Raw genomic sequence first — 19,243 nt, 5'->3', positions numbered from 1 at the left:
ATATTGTATTATTTCACACAGTTCATACACACATGGGGGCGCCATGGGGGGCAGGGGGCCCTGGGGGGCAATTTTGCATCCCCCACTTGACGAGATTTGTTGTACCCAGGGACAGAGATTACCCCCTTGTCCCTAGTGGAGTTAATCATTAATAAACGGTTCTCCAAACTGAGAAAATTTTAGTAACCTGTTCTACTGAATAGGTGCGAATAGGCTGCATCCCATCTCTGATCCTAACTATATAACCAAGACCTTAAAGCTATTTTGTGGTGGGCCTTTTGTCTCCAAGTTTGGACCTGAGTTAGGAGTTGAAGAACCCTCTGTGATTACTCTTCTGCTTACGAGTGCCAATATATTAACAAATATTCTTGGTGAATGCTGCAAAGCTGTTCAAAAGTTCTTTCTGTTTTGTGATCATTTTTATTGAATAATCAATATTAATATTAATGCCTTTTAAAACAGGAGCCAGAAGTGTGTATCATCAACTATTTATGAGCAGCCTCCTTATGGATTTGAAATACAAGAAACTTTTTGCCATCCGTTTTGCAAGAGTAAGTGATTTTACCTTCATTGAGAAATGCATTTTAAAATGCACACTTCAACTTTTGACTGGAATACATATCACTAAACAGTAACTATCTGGGCTCATATTTGTGGGAATCCTCGAGTACAACTTGAGCTTCTTTATATGCAAGATCTTCCCTTTAAACAATGTCAGATGTATTTGTACATGAACAGTGTATTTGTGGAATTGGCCTCTGCATCAGTAGGGGACCTGGTTCTATGGAACCTCATTGGAACCTATACTGTGCTTTGATATAGCCTACGTGAAAATTTTATATTCCTTTGTGATGGGATGGTGTATGTTATTACTTATGGTAATACAAATAAGAACATTTCCCTTTTTCTTTTCATACTTATTTTATTTTACCTCATTTCAAACATGCTTTCTAAGCCTATATTTTTGGTGGTGGGGGAAACTCTGACATCTCTGTTTTTAAGAAAGACAACCAAATACTCTGAAAGTAAAAATACAGTGCATTGCTGTTTGGATTGCCTCTGAATATCATCTGAATCTAATAACAGCTGATACTTGCAGCACTTTTAATTAACCTCCTCAATTATACAAGAAACTACTGTTGCTATATATGTATCTTATAACTGGCCTGATAATTTGTAATGTAAGTTTGCTTTTCACTTTCTCTAAAAGAATGCAGTTGTAGCACAGAATTTTCCCCACTGCAAACATTAAAACGTCCAGTCAGTGCGGATTAGAGGTGAATTTCCCCCTTGTTGTTTAGAATTACCGGCAGTTGCAGAGAGATTTTATGGAGGATGATCACGAGCGGGCAGTGTCGGTGACTGCTCTGTCTGTTCAGCTCTTCACTGTACCTACTCTGGTGAGTAGTGCTGCCTTTTAAAAACTGATAGTTGGCACCCTTTGCCTTTTTTGCCTCCTTCTTAATAGAATTATGAGCAATTGCAGAATGATTATGTGAAAGATGACCACGACAGAGAGTACTCAATTGCTGACCTCTCGGTACAGATATTCACAGTGCCTTCACTTGTAAGTACATAAATGTTGACTGAAACACTGTTTTGGCTCAGAGCTCCATGCACATCTTTTTCTAGTGGCTTATTTGTTCACTAGTTTTGCTACATTATGTTTGCAGGTGGGCTGTAACAATTCCATAGCTGAATTGTTATTCTGAAAAGAGCCACAGTTGAAAGAGAGGCTTGATGACATAAAGGGCGGGAAAACTAAAATATCCATAATTTCAAATCCTGTTAAGAATGGCTTATGTTTTCCATTGCATGCTTTTAGTGCCAGGCATGTCTGCAACAGCTTCTTATGAGAGCCTGTGTGACAGTGGTTAGTATCAGATCAGGACTACAGAGCCCCTGGTTCAAATCCCTACTCAGCCATTAATATCATTGGGTGACCTTTGGCCAGTTCTCTCTCATCTTAGCCTTCTCATAGATGGAAGGAGAAAGAACCACGAGTGCCATCTTGGAGGCATGACAAGTGTGACAGATATTTACTAGTATTTCTGTTTCTGTCCTGTCAGAGATCAAAATGCTATCATGTAATTCTCCAGGGCTTGTGAGTTGTGTAATACTTTTCAGTAGGAGCCAAATGAAGGTCGACTGTATATATGAACCTTGCTTCATCACCCCTAAGGTCCACCTAATCTGGCATCCTGTTTTCCACAACCAGACAACCCTGGAAAGCTTTCAGATGCTTCTCATTTATTTGTCAATTCTATGTACTATGACATCATAAGCTGTTCAACATTTCAGTGTTGCACTGGACATGCTACAAAGAATCAGAAAAGTAGTGTACAGTCTGAATACACATATATAGTGTCCAATAAACAGACACAGTTTGAACAAATTAAATAGCTGGGCATCTGAATAAAAAGCCAACCTTGTAGGTACTTCAAAGGTTCAGGTATATGCAGTATTCTCTCATCAAAATACAGTTGATTCAAGGAGCACCAGTAATTGCTCCAGGGATTTAAATTCAGAATCCAGTTGGAAATGTTGCATGGTCTCTGCTACCATTCTTCATACAGTTGACAAATTAATAACAGAAAAGTATCTAAATCTTGATTTCTGTATGATTTATTGGGTACTTGATGTCCTATTAAGAGAGACAAGTTATACAGCTTTTGCTGTGAGCCTTTTTATGGTGTATTTTTTCTTCTTCTCAGTATTTAAAGCTGATAATTTATCTTGATTCAGCTCAGGCAGATCACTTTTTAATGAAAAAGATCTTAAATATATTTTCTCGGTCAAGAGATTTAAATAGTCTGTTCTGTAATTTACCGTATTATTGGCTCCCCTTTCATAAGTTTAATCCAAATTAGATTGTAACTATCAGCAGATCAAACATGTTTTATCTTGATGCCTGTGGTCATGTGTTCAATAGATTTAATTCTGACAGTCATGAAAAGCATAGTTCCTTGAGACAGACATAGCTTTGTATAATTTAATCTTTTTCTTCAAAGAACCACAGAGGTGGTAACCTGTGACACACATGTACTCCATGTGTTAGATCTATCTCAGCATTTCTTCAGGTTCAAGGACTGAAACCCAGAGTGTGCTACTTTTGCATCTAAGCACTTCTACAACAGACCAAAATGCCCTCTGCACTCTTCTTCCAGAAACAGCATTTTGGGCTGCTGGGAGAGGGAAGAGCCAAGAAAGATTTGAAGAGGTGTTTTTTAATACCCCACTTTTCTCTTCTCAAAGCAGCTTACAATCACCTTCCCTTCTCCCCCACAAAAGGCACCTTGTGAGGTAGGTGAGGCTGAGAGAGGTCTTATAGAACTGTGACTGGCCTAAGGTAGTACCACACACGGGGTTAAGCAGGGTTGCATATTGGCCCCTACGTTATTTAATTTATTTTTGAATGATCTACCTCATGCTCTAGCTTTGGTGAATGGTCATAGTCCTAAGCTACATTCTACCCATGTTCCCTTACTCTTGTATGCAGATGATGCTGTGTCATTGTCTTTGTCCAGCATTGGCCTTAAACACTTAATATACTGCTTTGCCAACTATTGCAAAGTGAATAGATTGGAAATTAGCTATGTTAAATCGAAATTCTCATCTTTGCCAACAAGTGGAAGCCCATGCCTTGGCAGATTAAGGGCCACAAAATCGAACAGGTCAAAACAAATATCTTGGTATTTGCTTTAGATATAATTTGTCATGGCTCTCAGAGCGACAAGCAGTAATTACTTCTGCACATACTAACATTATGGCAATATATCGCTTTTTCTATAGCAAGGGTAACCAATACATTCCTGCTGCCCTGAAGGTTTTTGAGGCTAGGATTGGCTCCCTGTTATTGTATGGCTCCCCCATCTGGATTTCAGCAATAAATAAATCTCTTAATACATTACATTCCAAGTTTCTCCGGAAACTAATGGGGCTCCCTAGATGTGTGCCTAGTGCTGTGCTGTGCATAGAGATGGGCCAAACAACTCTTAAGACTTTGGCATGGATGAGAGCCATACAATTTTGGCTGCATATACATTTTCAAGCAGGTTCTAATAGCTATATTTCCTCTCTGTTATCAGATCACTTTATTTCAGAGTGGTATACTCTGATTCTCAGTAAGATTAAAGCAATTGGCTTGCCTTTGGAATCATTCTCATGCTTACGAATGTGGAAGCCTCAGGTTAGTCAAGAACAGACTCTTGGATCTTGACTTTCATAACTTGATCCTTACAGCTATTCCCCTACCACATTATTAATTCCATGTGAGTGTAGAGTTATGGCAGCATACCTTCGCATCTTGATTAACCCCATCCAGAGGAGAACCTTGTCTACCGCACAATGTAATGTGTTACCATCAGCCCTTTTGGATGGGAGATACAAAAATGTGGAACATTCTAAAAGAGTTTGTTCTTGTGATTTGATTACTGCCGAAACACTTGACCATTCTCTGTTTGTATGCCCCAAATATGATAAGATACGGATGAAATATATGAACTCCATTTTTTTTGCAGTGTTCCCAATGGCAAGAATATTAGAAAATTCCATATCTCCTGAATAGTTCTAATGCGCTTTTTTGTGAGAATGTTGCAAATTTCATTCTTGAGATTAGTAATTTCAAATTGTGTTTTTTCTCACTTGTAATTTTTCTTTGTTACACACATCTGTTTTGTAATTTTGTGCTTTTGTATGCTAATAAAGGTGGCTGCTGCTGCTGTTGTTGTTGTTGTTGTTGACTGGCCGAAGGACACCCTGCAGGCTTCTTGTGGAAGAGTCAGGAATCTAATCTAGTTGTCTATATTAGAGTCCGCCACTCATGTGGAGTGGGGAATCCAATCCAGTTCTCAAGATAAAGAGTCCACTGCTGTTAACATTGTACCCCACTAGCACCGGTGGAATTCCTTGGGCTTGTTTAAACACAGCACTGGAGTCAATCCTACACCTCAGATTTTATTTAGGTCAAACCATTTTAGCTGCAGTCATGGAGCTACATTGGTCACCTACAGATCATTCTTTAGGACACGTCTCTGAAGCTTGAGTCCCTTGTTTTTCGCCAGTATTGAATGTTGATTAAAACACAATTTTTAATCTATTTTGACTTAGGCTCGAATGTTAATAGTAGAAGAGAACCTTATGACTACTATCATCTCAACTTTTATGGACCACTTGCGACATCAAGATGTACAGGGCAGGTTTCAATTTGAACGCCATACTGCGCTCCAGGCTTTCAAATTCAAACGAGTTCAAAGTTTGATTTGGGATTTAAAGTGAGTGTTTCTATTTATAACTAATCAAATGAAATATTTGCACATGCATATGTAGAAATAACCTTGTTGACTTCTGCTGTACTTAGGTATGTGTTAATAAGCAAACCAGTTGACTGGTCAGATGATCTGAGGCAAAAATTTCTTGACGGCTTTGATGTCTTTTTGGAATTGCTTAAGTGTATGCAGGTTAGTGATTTTTACTTGTCTCATGAAAATGTGTAGGTTATTCTGCATCTCTATTGTTAGTTTGCCAATATTTTGCAAATGTTTAATTGTTACGTTTAATTTTTTCAGGCAAGGAAGAGTTAGGGGGCTTTGGGGATGGGCTGCAATTGAGTGGTAGAGTATCTGTTTGGCATGCAAAAAGTCCCAGGGTCAATCCTTGGTATCTGCAATTTAAAAGATCAAGTGTTAGGTGTTGTGGAAGACCTCTATGTAAGACCCTGGAGAACTTCTGCCAGTCTGACTGAAAATTGATAGACCCATGTTCTGAGTCATTCTGAGGCGGCTTCATATGTCTTCGTGTATAGTACTGAGGCAGAAGTTTCAGCAGAACTGGTCCTTTCTACAGTCTGTCTTTGTCAAGATTTGGTGGGCCTCAGTGCTAACCTATCATCTTGCTTTCAAGTTTCTCTTAACCTGGGTTACTTTCTCTATGTAAAGGAAATGGATCCAATTACCCGCCAAGTTGGACAGCATATTGAAATGGAGCCAGAGTGGGAAGCAGCATTCACATTACAGATGAGATTAACACATGTCATCTCAATGATGCAGGACTGGTGTGCTTTAGATGTAAGCTTTGTGTCATTCAGATAATATCCAAATAGTTTAGAATTAATAAAATAGCTTATGTAATTTTATTTGTAAGATTTTCGAATGTGACCTCAATGTAACTAAACTATTGCTTGTTTTTAAAGGGAGCCTTAAATATGTCATTTTTTTCAAACTGAGACTTTAGAGTATAAATAGCTCTGAGTTTGACTTATTATGGAATCCCTAGAAGGAGAAGGAAGAGAGAAGTTACCAAAAAACAAACACCTCACACCCCACAAAGTGTCTGTTTCCCTCGTTGCTTGATCCCCTGCTAATCAGAAGAGCAGGCAGTAATATGATATTAGTAACCCTTGCAGCTTTGCCAGTAAATGAATGGGTATCTTGAAAGAAGACTGCATAACTTGTATAACTTTAGCTACAAATCAGCTCTCATTTTGCTGTTGCTTAATGTGTAGAGTCCTGTAGTTAAATCATACAGTGTGATGGGATGGATGTTGTTGGCCAAGTTTTTAAGGAGGTTTACCTTGGCTACTAATGATCTATGTGGCCTCCATTGTTCTTTATTTTAAGGGTGATGGTTTGCGAAGGTTGATGGTTTGCGAAGGAAATAGTGCTTTACAGTGTCTTCTCTTTTTAAAACCACTTTATAAAGATAGAGCTACAAGGATCATCAAGGGTTCCCTAGTCCTACCCCATGCACTACACAGGAAATTCACTACCCCCCCCCCCCAGTGATTTTTGCCCTATGTCCAGAGGAGGGGCAAAAAACCTCCACAATTCCTGGCCAATTTGGTCTGGAGGAAAATTCCTTCCTGACCCCAAATGGTGATTGGCATTACCTTGTGCATGTGAGAATGGGCCAGAAGACCCTTCCTGTGCTCCCTCTCTTGATCTGCCTAATTTAACAAAATCAGTCTTGCTGTCAGATGGCCATCTAACTTCTGCATAAAAACTCCAAAGGAGGAGAGCCCACAACCTCCCAAGGAAGCCTGTTCCACTGAGGAACTGCTCTGTCAAGAAGTTCTTCCTAATGTTTAGCTGAAAACTGTTTTTGATTTAATTTCAACCCATTGGTCTGACCTTCTGGGGCAGGGGTCTGCGATCTGTGGCTCTCCAGATGTTCATGGACTACAAATCCCATCAGCCCCTGCCAGCATGGCCAATTGGCAGGGGCTGATGGGATTTGTAGTCCATGAACATCTGGAGAGCCACAGGTTGGAGACCCCTGTTCTGGGGCAACAGCAAACATTTCTGCCATCATATCACCTCTCAGCCACTTCCTCTGCAGGCTAAATATGCTGTAACATTTTTATATTGAAGAGCTGTGTTTAATTACTGTAAATCCATCCCTTTTTTTTAATAGGAAAAAGTTCTAATTGAAGCATATAAAAAATGCTTGTCTGCATTAATGCAATGCCACAGTGGTTTTACTGATGGAAAGCAGCCTATTGTTCTCAGCATTTGTGGACACTCGGTTGAGACTATCCGGTATTGTGTTTCTCAAGAAAAAGTTAGCATTCATCTTCCAGTTTCTCGTTTACTTGCAGGTAAGAACCAATACATATGTATGTATACATTTTCAAGTGTAGACAGTTCATGAAAGTTCAGAAGTAAGATATTTCCCTGACTATGATTTATTTGTAGGTGGTTTTTGTGGCTGCTTCCACAATCATACAGACTACAGCCTTCCACTTTTGCAAAATGTAATGCTCTATCAACATTGTGGAATAAACCTGTGTGAAATCTGCTTCATAGTCTGTGCATGTTGCTACATTCTGGTATTAGGCATGTCTTCATTAAGTCATCTGAATCAAAATGTAATCAAGAGCACTGATTTAAACTCAGGTGCCTGTCACCTTTGGAATCAAATCAGATATTTTAAATATGATAACTCAATGTTTCATCATAATGGAAATTGAGGCTCAGCTGTGAATTAGGATGTCAGGTTTGTTCCTTCCAGGCTATATGTAACAAGCGAGCTATGTGTTGTGTGCCAATAAACTGTTAATCTTTTTATTTGGTATTCTCAGGCAAGCCAGAAAAATATGTCCTGTTCAAACTTCTCAAGATGAGAGATTTACAGGCCTGGAAACACTTTTAATGTATTCAGTTGTTTAAAGTTGGCTTTCAGATGTACATGTAAGAGCTTAGAGCAAACATAAAATGAAAATTCTGCTCAATTCAAGCTGGTAGTGATACCTATTTGTGCTTAGAATTAAGCAGAAATTTATAGGGTATTAACTGAATTTACAGACTTTTCTCTGTGATACACCTCTGAAGATGCCAGCCACAGATGCAGGCGAAACGTTAGGAACAAAATCCACCAGACCACGGCCACACCGCCCGGAAAACCCACCAGAACCAACTAACTGAATTCAGTTTCCTTTTATCCCAGTCAGTAGTATCTCACTGCTTCTGTCACAATAAAACATTTATGAAATACATATGTGTGAGTGTATAGGATACATTTATATTTTTATGTTTCTCTAGTTTCTGTTTGAAACTGATCTGCTTCCTAATGAAGAGGGTTTTTTTAAAAAAAAAACCACTCAGAATTTGGGACTGATACATTGTAATTTTATCATTTCTTCTGCTTGGACAGTTGCATAGTCTCCAACATAGAAGAAATATGTATACTTTATTGCTGTAAAAATATTTTTCTCTTTTGTTAATATAGGTTTGCATGTGCTTCTAAGCAAAAGTGAAGTGGCATACAAGTTTCCAGAACATCTACCTTTGGTTAGTAATAATTATTTTAAGGGGTTGGAGTTGCACCAAGAAGTGTTCATTTGTGAATGAAAGGCACTTTCACTCATAGAGGAATCTGTTATTGTTACATCCGCTCCCATACTGGTTCTGAGAATCTAGCTTTTTTTTTTCTTTTGGCTGCAAAATGTGGGAGGGGGCTGCCTATGGAGTTCTCATCACAGTTCTTTAGAGTATATCCAGTGGGTCTCTAAAACTAGGTTATTTCTTCCTTGGGTAAAATTGGGAAAGGGTTGTGGCTCAGTAGGAGAGCCTCTGCTTTACATGCAGAACATTCCAAATTTAACCCCCCAGCATCATCAATTAAATGATCAGGCAGTTGGTGAAAGACCTTGGCCTGACAACCTGGAGAGCCACTGGTATCCTGAGTAGACAGTACTGACCTTAGTGGACCAGTAGTCTAGTTCAGAATAAAGCAGCTTCATGTATGTATGCACTCAAAGTTAATGAAATTGTCTTGCCTCCCTACCCATGCCATTCTTACATGTGTCAGTGACATCTGTCTGTCACTGTGCAAGTGGAGAAGAAAAATGTTGTAACCATGACTGATTTGCTGCAGATGTTAATGGATTAACCATGGTGTCAGGGGGGTGCTATCTAGGTGATTGAGATGCATTCCCGGAATCATGGAGCTGCTTAAAGTAACAAATTGCTGCTGATGGAAAGATATCTGTAACCAGCCTGCTATGTATCCACTGCCATCTGTGCTTTCTTTTCTGGATCTTTGCTTTATGGCTTCACACGCTTGTAGGCAACTAGACTTCTGCTGATACTCCTGTCCCTTGGAACTGTGTTACGTCCGTTATCTTGTAGGGCGGGAAGCCAGATGGCTTTCTCTTGCTATTTGCTGCCGACCTTAAGGCAAGTTTCTCCAAAGACTGTTTTTCACAAATGCTTTGGAAAATGTGGGTGGGTGGGTTCTCTACCAGGGACAAAGGGTTTGCAAGTGTGGTGCTTCGATGCCTATTCAATAAACACTACTGATCAATACTTCAGAGTCCGTTTATTGGCTTAAGGTTAACACATGGTTATTGGAAATATCGGTTCTCTTACCAAATTCAATCCGTAATTTCCATCCAGGTTTGCACCCATACCTAATCTGTGGTTTCAGATGTTCAAATGTATCCTTATCGATGCTGTAGAAAAGCAAATCACACATAGAGCTAGTAAGGCACAATAACCAGGTCGTATTGGTTCATAAGAGACATAGTTAACTTTTAACACAACATTTGAGGGAATGTGCAAACAAAATTGGCAAATTATCAAGAAGAAAAAGTAGCCTCAAGTGGCAAGTCTATTAACAGTATTCTTGTTTGCCTATTTAACTGGTAGTTCAAAGTAAAATGGCTATGTTTTCAAACAGAGATAGTTCACTGAAATAAGCAAACATGATGAATAAAGGTGGAGGAATGGTAAGTAGAGAATAAATTAATATGCATCACGTACAGATTTTCATGAGAGAGTTGGGCATTCTTCCCTTTTGTAGACATCTCTTAAGGTCCTAACCTTAACATACTTTGTATCTAATTAACTGTGTTTGTTATGCTCAATTTATACAGAGTGAACTTAGCCCACCTATGCTAATAGAGCATCCCATTCGATGCCTAGTTCTGTGTGCCCAAGTACATGCAGGGATGTGGCGAAGAAATGGGTTCTCCCTTGTTAACCAAGTAAGTCTTAAGTAGAAAATCATTACTAGCTCATTTTGTTGGGCTTATGAGAAATTTATCCATAGGAGATAGTTGCTCTAGATATCCATAGGAGAAGTTGCTCTAGATATTGGAAAGTGCTGTCAAGTCACAGCTGACTTACGATGACCCTGTAGAGTATTCATGGCAATAAATGTTTAGGGGTGGCTTCCCATTGCCTGCCTTTGTGTGGGCTGAGAGAGTTCTGAGAGAACTGTGACTGATCACCCAGCAGGCATCATGTGGAGGAATGGGAAATCGAATCTGGTTCTCCAGATTAGAGTTCACCGCTGTTGACTGCTATACCATTCTGGCTGTCCTGGATAAGTAGGTAACTTGAGAGATGTATCATGTTGTGCTTCCACTGTAATCATCTTCGAAATGTCTAGAATATTTTTATTGAGCCATGTTGTCCAAGACTTAGCACCAGATCCTAACTCTGTTTACCAGCTTTAGGTCTTGTTGAAAAATGAGGGCCAAATGTTGCAGCCAAAGGTATCTCTGGTGACTCTGAGCTGGCAGCCACTATCTGTTTAATGAACCCGTTTTGACTCCCAGAATAACTCTTGAGATAAAGCGGTCTTGTATGTTCACATCAGTGGAGACTGATGTGATAGCACCGTTGTTAGCAACATTATCTCTCAGTTGAGCATCAGTCTTTTTCCCCAGACCTTCTGTAATAGTCTTATCAGGCTCGGTTCTGAAGCTTCTCATCATTGTAATGTAATTTTTTTTTTCTGATCAGTTAAATATTCTCCTTCATAGTTAAATATCCTGTTTATCATACTTTGGCTATGACTTTCCTTTCCAGATATACTACTATCACAACGTGAAATGCAGAAAAGAGATGTTTGACAAAGATATAGTAATGCTTCAGGTAACATTGTTTAACTTCCTCTTTGGATACATATTTAAAGTCTGTCTTTCCCATTAGCTCAGTATGACTGTAGTAATATTAACTTTTATGTGCAGGAGTCACTGATTACCTTTCAGAAAGGTTTCCTAATCAATGCTGTTATTTTTGAGTTTTAGGTTTTTAACTATACTAGCTGTATACATGTATACATGGTTTTCTTTTATCTATGATTAAATGGTAAATCCAGGGGAACTTGGAAACAAGATCTGATGCTGTGCAAGAATGGTTAATTTCTATGACTAGTGCCAGTCCACTTTTCTTTTCTTTTTTGAACAATCTTATATGTGCCGACGTGGTGCCTTTGTTTTCATTATATTTCCTAAAGTTGGTGTCCTTATTTGGGTTCATAAGAAGTTGTGCATAAACTTGCAAGAAGAATTAGCAGTTTAAAAATAGCAAATTGTAGTTCTAACATAGGTGCTATTCTGAGAGCATAATTAAACAGGCTATTGTATGAAGTCCCTTTCCACTTTCTATATACAACTTAAACAAGCAGTATATTTACAAATTAAGATGAATTTCACACTCCAAAGCGATACCCCAGTATACCCCATGTTTCAAGAGAAAGCATTTACAAGCTTATTTTTTTATCAGATGTAACACATTAGTATTTTATCAGATGTAACACATTAGTATTCAGCCTGCCCATGTAACATATATAAAATTTCTTTAGACAGGTGCATCCATGATGGATCCAAATCACTTCCTGATGATAATGTTGAGTCGTTTTGAACTTTACCAGATATTTAGTACTCCAGATTATGGCAAAAGATTTAGTTCTGAGAATTCCAACAAGGTATGTTAGTCTGTTTTTATATAATTTATTTGATCACACACACCCCTTTGACTTCTCCTCACGTCTTTTAAATTCAAATAAACCCAATATAAATTTAATTACTGGAAATGAAAGGCAACCTAAATTGATCCATTATAGTGGGGATTCCCAAAGTAAGCAGTACTCCCCCCCGGGGGGGGGGGCAATGGAAACATCAAGGGGGGTGTTGAGTAATTTTGGGTCAGTAGGGAGGGAGCTGCTAAAGAAAGAAATATTTGAAACCCAAGGAAATACTCCTAGCAGAAACCTCCTGAAAGGAGGAGGAGATGCTGATTGATTGGTAACCAATGGCCAACCCTTGTGTAACTGCAGAGATTTCTAAAAAATAAGATTTTTGAAGTACAGGAACATCTAGGAAAATATTTGCAAATCATTATACAATTAGTATTCTTTCCCCCCTCCCCAGGATGCTCTTCAGCAGAATAATACACTGATTGAAGAAATGTTGAACCTAATTATAATAATTGTTGGTAAGTTTATATTTTGTTCTGTCAATGTATTGTGAATTAGATGGATTTGATTTTTGTTATTATTGGTTAAAAGACAGGAAGGTTAAAATATGAGATTATAAGAGTGTGTTTAATAAAAATGAAAGTATCAGAGCCTGCCATAATTGTGTTTGTGTTTTGCAGGAGAGAGATTTGTTCCTGGCGTGGGTCAGATTGGTGCTACAGATGAAATAAAGCGAGAAATTATTCATCAGTTGAGCATCAGACCCATGGCTCACAGTGAATTAGTAAAAGCATTGCCAGAAGATGTGCGTATTATAGCATATGTTTAGCATTACTTTGATAAGGGGATGGAAGGCTTTTTGGAGTGATTGGGATGGTTCGTTTCTGATGAGGGGAGCAATTATAGGTTTTTGTGTGGCCGTGGTCTGGTGGATCTTGTTCCTAATGTTTTGCCTGCATCTGTGGCTGGCATCTTCAGAGATGTATCACAGAGGGAAGTCTGTTACACACTGTGTGTAACAGAGGGAAGTCTGTTACACACTGTGTAACAGACTTCCCTTTGTGATACACCTCTGAAGATGCCAGCCACAGATGCAGGTGAAACGTTAGGAACAAGATCCACCAGACCATGGCCACGCAGCTGGAATACCCACCAGAACCAGTTGAATCTGGCTGTGAAAGCCTTCGACAATACATTGGAGCAATTATAGTTTGATGGGATGTAGCTTCTTCCCAGCCAATATGTTTTTGGGGTAGTTTTTTCCAGGTAGTTCTTTACTCCTTCTCCATCACCTTGTATTTCTCCAGAAATGTGGTCTGCTTTGAATTTTTCTTAGGCATCTTCATGCATGTTGCTTTTGTTGTAACCCAAACATGATGAGAAAGCTTATTGTAGTCTTGAGTGACAAGATACTATATGCAGAAGCTAAAGAAACACCACCCAGAAATATAGAGGTCCTTATTCTATATTGTGGTTGCCACGTTTCAGCTGGGGAAACATAAGAGGTGTACCTGGAGTATCTGGCCAAAAGGAGGTGTGTGATTAGAGCACAAACTGTGTAGGCACCCTCACAGAAACTGTTTCAAATAATACTGCAGAGATCATAGTCCTAACTGATTGACGTGCTTATCATCCTTCCGATTGGCAGCTATAGATGATGCGGATATGAACGTGATTTGAGAGGAAATATTTGAGAAACAGAAATGAATAATGTACAGTTGTAATAGTGCCTGATTTTTCTCTTTCCTTATAAATTATGCAGGAGAACAAGGAAACTGGAATGGAAAGTGTGATTGAAGCAGTGGCCTGTTTCAAGTAATTACTTTTCATACAAACATTTTTACGTGTATAAAATAACATTGTGTGGTCAGCTGACATCGCATAAGTTTATACCCATGTTCTTAAAGTAGGATATGCTTTTGATTATCCTGGCTTTGCATGCAGTGGGTCTCACTTTCAATCCCCAGCATTTCCAATGTAAAATACTAGGTAGTAGGTGTTGTGGAAGACCTCTGCCTGAGATACTGGAGAGTTGTTGTCAGTCTTGAGTAGGCAGTACTGATCTTTGATGGACCAATGGTCGGATTCTTATGTGTTTATATGATCAAACTACCCATTTTGATGATTGACATCATTAATTGAGACCATATTGTTGACCGGAAGCAACTGGTTAACTAATTAAACTTCTTTCTGCTCTTTACACAAATCTGTGAAGAGTAACATAACATGGAAAGAAGACCAAAGAAAACCTTTATTGTTAAAGTGTTTGACTTGCATAAGTAAAACTCTGAATCCAAGTAGCTGTTGCCTTGCTATATCCCCTTGCTTGCCCCAGCCAAGAAGATGATGTTAAGAAGTGCTTCTGGTGAATTAGTAAAACCAATAAGCCTGTAATTCTGGATGTATCTCATTCTGAGATTCCAAAAGGCTTCCTGTTTTTACTGTCTGGAACTTCTAATGTAGCAGTTTTCAGATATTGTGGTGTGAATTCTAATGGCTGTAACTTATATTTTAGGAAACCAGGATTAACAGGCAGAGGACTGTATGAGCTGAAACCTGATTGTGCTAAAGATTTCAATTTATATTTTTATCATTTTTCAAGAGCAGAGCAATCTAAGGTAAATATGTGAAATAAGTGCTTTTAACTATAATATGATGATGAGGTTCTCTTAAACTTGCTTTGCATTCAAGGATTTATATTGAGATCATTTACTTTGGTTCCAAATTGCAAATTCTTCCTGGATGAACCATTGATAACACCTCTGTTCAGACATAATGACTTATCACAGATAGTTGTTATTGGAACATGCCGTGAAATCCTCAGGCTTGCTCCCGCTCTCTCTTCCTTGCTCAGCAGCAAAGGCTTTTGTATTATCAGTAAAGCACCATTTGTTTTGTTCAAATCTGATGAGGAAATTAACTGTAGATGTTTCACTTTTACCTACAGCATGGGTCATAATCCTGTGTTAATAGGTACAGAAAAGAAGTTTCAGATGGGGAAAAAAGCCCCCATCTTGCTGCCATTTCCCAAATCCACATGGGCCTGGCAAATGGCAGTAGGGGGAGCAGAGCTTCAACTGAATATTGTGCTGGAGTCCAGCATTCAATTTGAAGCTCTCCCCGCTGCCATTTCCCAGGTCCATGAGAACTTGGGAAATGGCAGTGGGGGGAATAGAGCTTCAGTTGAATGCTCCAGTCCAGCGTTGGACTGGAGAAGCAGTGATGGGGGTGAGAACAGGTAAATTTCAGGTTCAGGTTTTAAAACTCAAAATTATCGGTAAAAGCCGAATAAAGCCAATCGCTAATAGCTTTATTTGACTTTACTGAAAATTTCCAGGATTTTAAAATCCAAACCCAAAACTTACGAGTCAAAAATATTTTGTTCACCCTTATTGTAGGCTTGATTCCTGAAGGACTAGAGCAAACTGGTGTGCTTTGAAATAAAAACAATTTTTTTGTTTCCTTTAATAATGGTGCGATAGAACATTGCAGGATTATTAAAAGAATTACTAAAAGATAAAGGCAACAGAACATCTGCAGGGTTGTTAAAAGGTAAAGGCAGTCCCCTGTGCAAGCATCAGTAATGACCCTTGGGATGACATCACATTACAACATTGGTAGGCAGACTGTGTTTACAGAGTGGGTTGTTGTTGCCTTCCCCAGTCATTTACACTTTAACCACAGCAAGCTGAGTATTCATTTTACCAATCTCGGAAGAATGGAAGGCTGAGTGCAGAATTATTACTGCGCCTCTATAATAGAAAGAAATACAATATAAAAGTAAATTTCATAGTGCCTCTTAATTGTGGTCTTGTGGGCCTTTGAATATAAAACTAGCTTTTTATGTTTTTATAAGGCAGAGGAAGCTCAAAGGAAACTAAGACGACAAAGTCGGCAAGATACAGGTATCTATCTTCCTGTTTATGTGGGTGTACCACATAGTTGCTACTGTTATCAGTACTTAAAATTTGTTTCCAAAAAACTGATATTAATATGCTGTGTTCATTTGTTTCCACAAAAGGATCTAAGGCTCAGAAAAAGCAAGGCAGGTATACCTAAAGGCGTTAATAGGAAGGGCCATTAAATTTGTGCTTGAAATTAAAAGCTTTGGCAGCTCATCATATTTGCCTTCATTATGAAGGTGAATATTAAATATCTCAGTTTTGTCCTTCTGCGTTGCACTGTATATCTGAGTCAGAACAACTCCCCTCTCCTTTTTATATGACTTCTTCCCAGAACAGATTACATGCAACATTCCCATTGGTTCCATTTTGCCCAGTAGGGGGAAGACCTGGCATGGGATCTTCTCAGGTGATCTGTCCTTCCTGTGTGATATAATTCTTCAAAGTTAGTAAAGCAGCAAAAACAAAATCCAGCCATACTGAATTGTTAGCCAGGCTGTAGAACTTAAACAACTCCTCTTGTGTGGAGCCTAAAGAATGAAATCTATTGGTTTGACTTCTTGAGAGACCTGAGTATGAGTTCTTAGTTATTCTGCATGTGCCGTGAAGGCTTCTGTACCAAGATTGTACAATAATGTCATGACTTTATTTCTGTTTCAGCTCTCCCACCTCCTGTTCTTCCTCCCTTCTGCCCTCTATTTGAAAGCCTGACCAATATTCTACAGTGTGATGTCATGTTGTACATCATGAAGACAATACTTCAGTGGGCAGTAGAACACAATGGCTGTGCCTGGTCAGAGTCCATGCTGCAAAGGGTGTGTTTAAGCCTTAAACTTCTGATGCTTTTGGTTCCTGAATGATTGGGCAGGGAGAGGGTTTTTTGAAAAGAAAGCTTCTGAGAAACAAATGAATTCTGAGCCTGGTCCCCTTTTCTTAGGTTTTTCACTTGATTGGAATGGCACTACAAGAAGAAAAACAGGATATCGAAAATGCTAATGAAGATAATGTGGTTACATTTACCTTCAGCCAGAAGATCTCAAGTACGTTCATGTATTTAAACACACAGCCTCACATTATTTTCTTAATAAAGTAAAGTAAAACACCTTTTGTAGCACTTCATCTTACTGTTCTAAAAAATGAGTTCTAAGATTTCATCTTTTGATTTGAATTTTAATTTATATACCGTATTTTCCATATTTCTGTCTTTAGTTCTGTGATTGAACTTTAATTCCTGTAGAGTTCCATTCTGTGTTGCTTGTTAGCATTTTTAACATGTTGGCATATTTTTTAGAAAGTGCAAGTGTCCTGGGAGAGGGGTGGGGGACGCTCTTTGAAGCATTGTTCTACTATGCTGGATTTTATCTAGCATATTTAAACAAATGTGCTGGATTCCTATTGTGAGATGTATCCTCTATTATTGTTTGTCACAGAGCCTGTTGAGGCACCTAGCAGTTCTCCTAGTATCTTAGCTATGCTGGAAACTTTGCAAAATGCACCCCATCTAGAAGTTCACAAAGACATGATCAGATGGATATTAAAGGTAAAGTTGGTAGTGCATTATTTGCACATTTTTATGGCTGAAAATATGTTTTATAATATGTAAACACCTTTAAATACCACATAATAATAAAGATTTCTTTTTTAGACTTTTAATGCTGTTAAGAAGCTAAGAGAGAGGTCTTCTACAAGTCCTATATCAGAAGCTGAGGGAAATATTATAGAAGAGGTAAAATAATGAAATGAAAAAGGTGGTGATGTTGAGTTATGTAGCACATGCCACACATTGCACATATGCTTGAGTTAAATTATTCTGAATGTAATGCCACACATTTAACTGTTATGACTGACATTTCTTATACTTTTTCTGTATGGCTTTACAGTGTTCTAACACTGATTATGTTGAATTAATTTTGTAAAGTGAAGCAGCTAACATATGCAGGTGAAACATTAGGAGCAAAAACTACCAGACCCTAGCCACACAGCCTGGAAAACCTAGGACAACCTCTGGGAAGTGGCCTCATGGATTGTTTGAGAAACAATAGAGTGCATTGTAAGGTGATCAGAAGTTAGTTGCACAAGGGAGTATCTGGATTAAGACAATCAGGTGGCAATGTCGTCAGGGGTCCTCTTGTGGCTGAAAATGAGTATCCATTCAGCAGGGCTGCTGTATCATGTTGAGGACACATTCTTTTTTGGCTGTGGAGCTGAAAATGTGCTGGTATGGCAAGCAAACTGAGAGCATGAGAACAGAAAGAAAAAAAGTCCTGGAAGTTCATTGCCAGAGAATGGGCTCCCCATCTCTGCAACGCCAGCATCACCCTTTAGGCTGGCACGCGGGCAGGGATACCTGTGAATAAGCACACCTCCTGCAATGCCAGGGTGGTATGGTAACAATACAGAATTCGATTTGCATTGTTTTATTTACATTTCCAACATAATTTCTTCTGCAGAGTTCGCGAGATAAAGAAAAAGCTGAGAGAAAGCGAAAAGCTGAGATAGCCAGGCTGCGAAGAGAGAAGATCATGGCCCAGATGTCAGAGATGCAGCGACATTTCATCGATGAGAACAAAGAGCTCTTCCAACAGACTTTAGATGAACTTGAAACTTCTACCTCTAGAGTATATGATAACAAGTAAGATGAAGCATCAAATTACTTAGAAAAGCTACCATCTTTTTTTAAGGCTAAAATTCTTTCACTTGAACAGTGAAAATATGAAGAGACACTAAATGTGCCTTGCTCATATTTGTCTGAAAAACACATTGTTCTACCCGCTTTCATGTTTTGCCTTAAAAAAAAAGACTTGGTACAGTGGTGTTCTCTTCATTGCTCACAGAGGGCCACATTGCAATTGCAGTCAACCAAAAGAGCCTTGAGATTGCCGTTTGCGGGCTCTGCAGGGAGGGGATCTCTCTGGCAACTGCAGGAACCTGTTCTGTCTCATGCTGGGGAGAAAGGAAGAAGTAGGTGTGCCAACTTGCCACTGGAGGAACCTGCATAGATTAGGCCATGAGTCTTCTGAAGGGAGGCTCCAAGCCAGGAAGTAAAACCGCTACCATTCCACAGTGGCCAGCTTGCACTTTTCTTGGGTGGCTGTCATGGTATTGAAACATTAGTCTTGTTTCTCTGCAGCTTGCTT

At 38.9% G+C, this 19,243-nt stretch overlaps 1 protein-coding gene across 2 annotated transcripts in view; it reads left to right on the top strand.

Moving 5' to 3' along the window:
- The window catches only part of UBR2 (ubiquitin protein ligase E3 component n-recognin 2), a 72,194-nt gene that overhangs the window by 24,014 nt on the left and 28,937 nt on the right, over window positions 1-19,243 (top strand). Inside the window, exons 10-29 of one of the 2 annotated variants that reach the window (XM_048511727.1) lie at window positions 463-551; window positions 1,469-1,567; window positions 5,110-5,273; window positions 5,360-5,459; window positions 5,937-6,065; window positions 7,411-7,594; window positions 8,725-8,786; window positions 10,373-10,483; window positions 11,313-11,378; window positions 12,091-12,213; window positions 12,659-12,722; window positions 12,885-13,009; window positions 13,967-14,019; window positions 14,720-14,822; window positions 16,061-16,109; window positions 16,767-16,921; window positions 17,044-17,146; window positions 17,537-17,646; window positions 17,752-17,832; window positions 18,557-18,738. In XM_048511727.1, coding sequence (XP_048367684.1) covers window positions 463-551; window positions 1,469-1,567; window positions 5,110-5,273; window positions 5,360-5,459; window positions 5,937-6,065; window positions 7,411-7,594; window positions 8,725-8,786; window positions 10,373-10,483; window positions 11,313-11,378; window positions 12,091-12,213; window positions 12,659-12,722; window positions 12,885-13,009; window positions 13,967-14,019; window positions 14,720-14,822; window positions 16,061-16,109; window positions 16,767-16,921; window positions 17,044-17,146; window positions 17,537-17,646; window positions 17,752-17,832; window positions 18,557-18,738 — 2,152 coding nt within the window. Of the gene's footprint in view, window positions 1-462; window positions 552-1,301; window positions 1,401-1,468; window positions 1,568-5,109; window positions 5,274-5,359; window positions 5,460-5,936; window positions 6,066-7,410; window positions 7,595-8,724; window positions 8,787-10,372; window positions 10,484-11,312; window positions 11,379-12,090; window positions 12,214-12,658; window positions 12,723-12,884; window positions 13,010-13,966; window positions 14,020-14,719; window positions 14,823-16,060; window positions 16,110-16,766; window positions 16,922-17,043; window positions 17,147-17,536; window positions 17,647-17,751; window positions 17,833-18,556; window positions 18,739-19,243 lie in introns of both variants that reach the window. The other variant, XM_048512545.1, reaches the window with a different exon arrangement.

The sequence above is a fragment of the Sphaerodactylus townsendi genome, linkage group LG01 (genome assembly GCF_021028975.2).
Source record: "Sphaerodactylus townsendi isolate TG3544 linkage group LG01, MPM_Stown_v2.3, whole genome shotgun sequence".
Taxonomy (NCBI): domain Eukaryota; kingdom Metazoa; phylum Chordata; class Lepidosauria; order Squamata; family Sphaerodactylidae; genus Sphaerodactylus; species Sphaerodactylus townsendi.
Note: the sequence above shows the minus strand (reverse complement) of the source record. Positions and strands in the feature narration are given on the sequence as shown.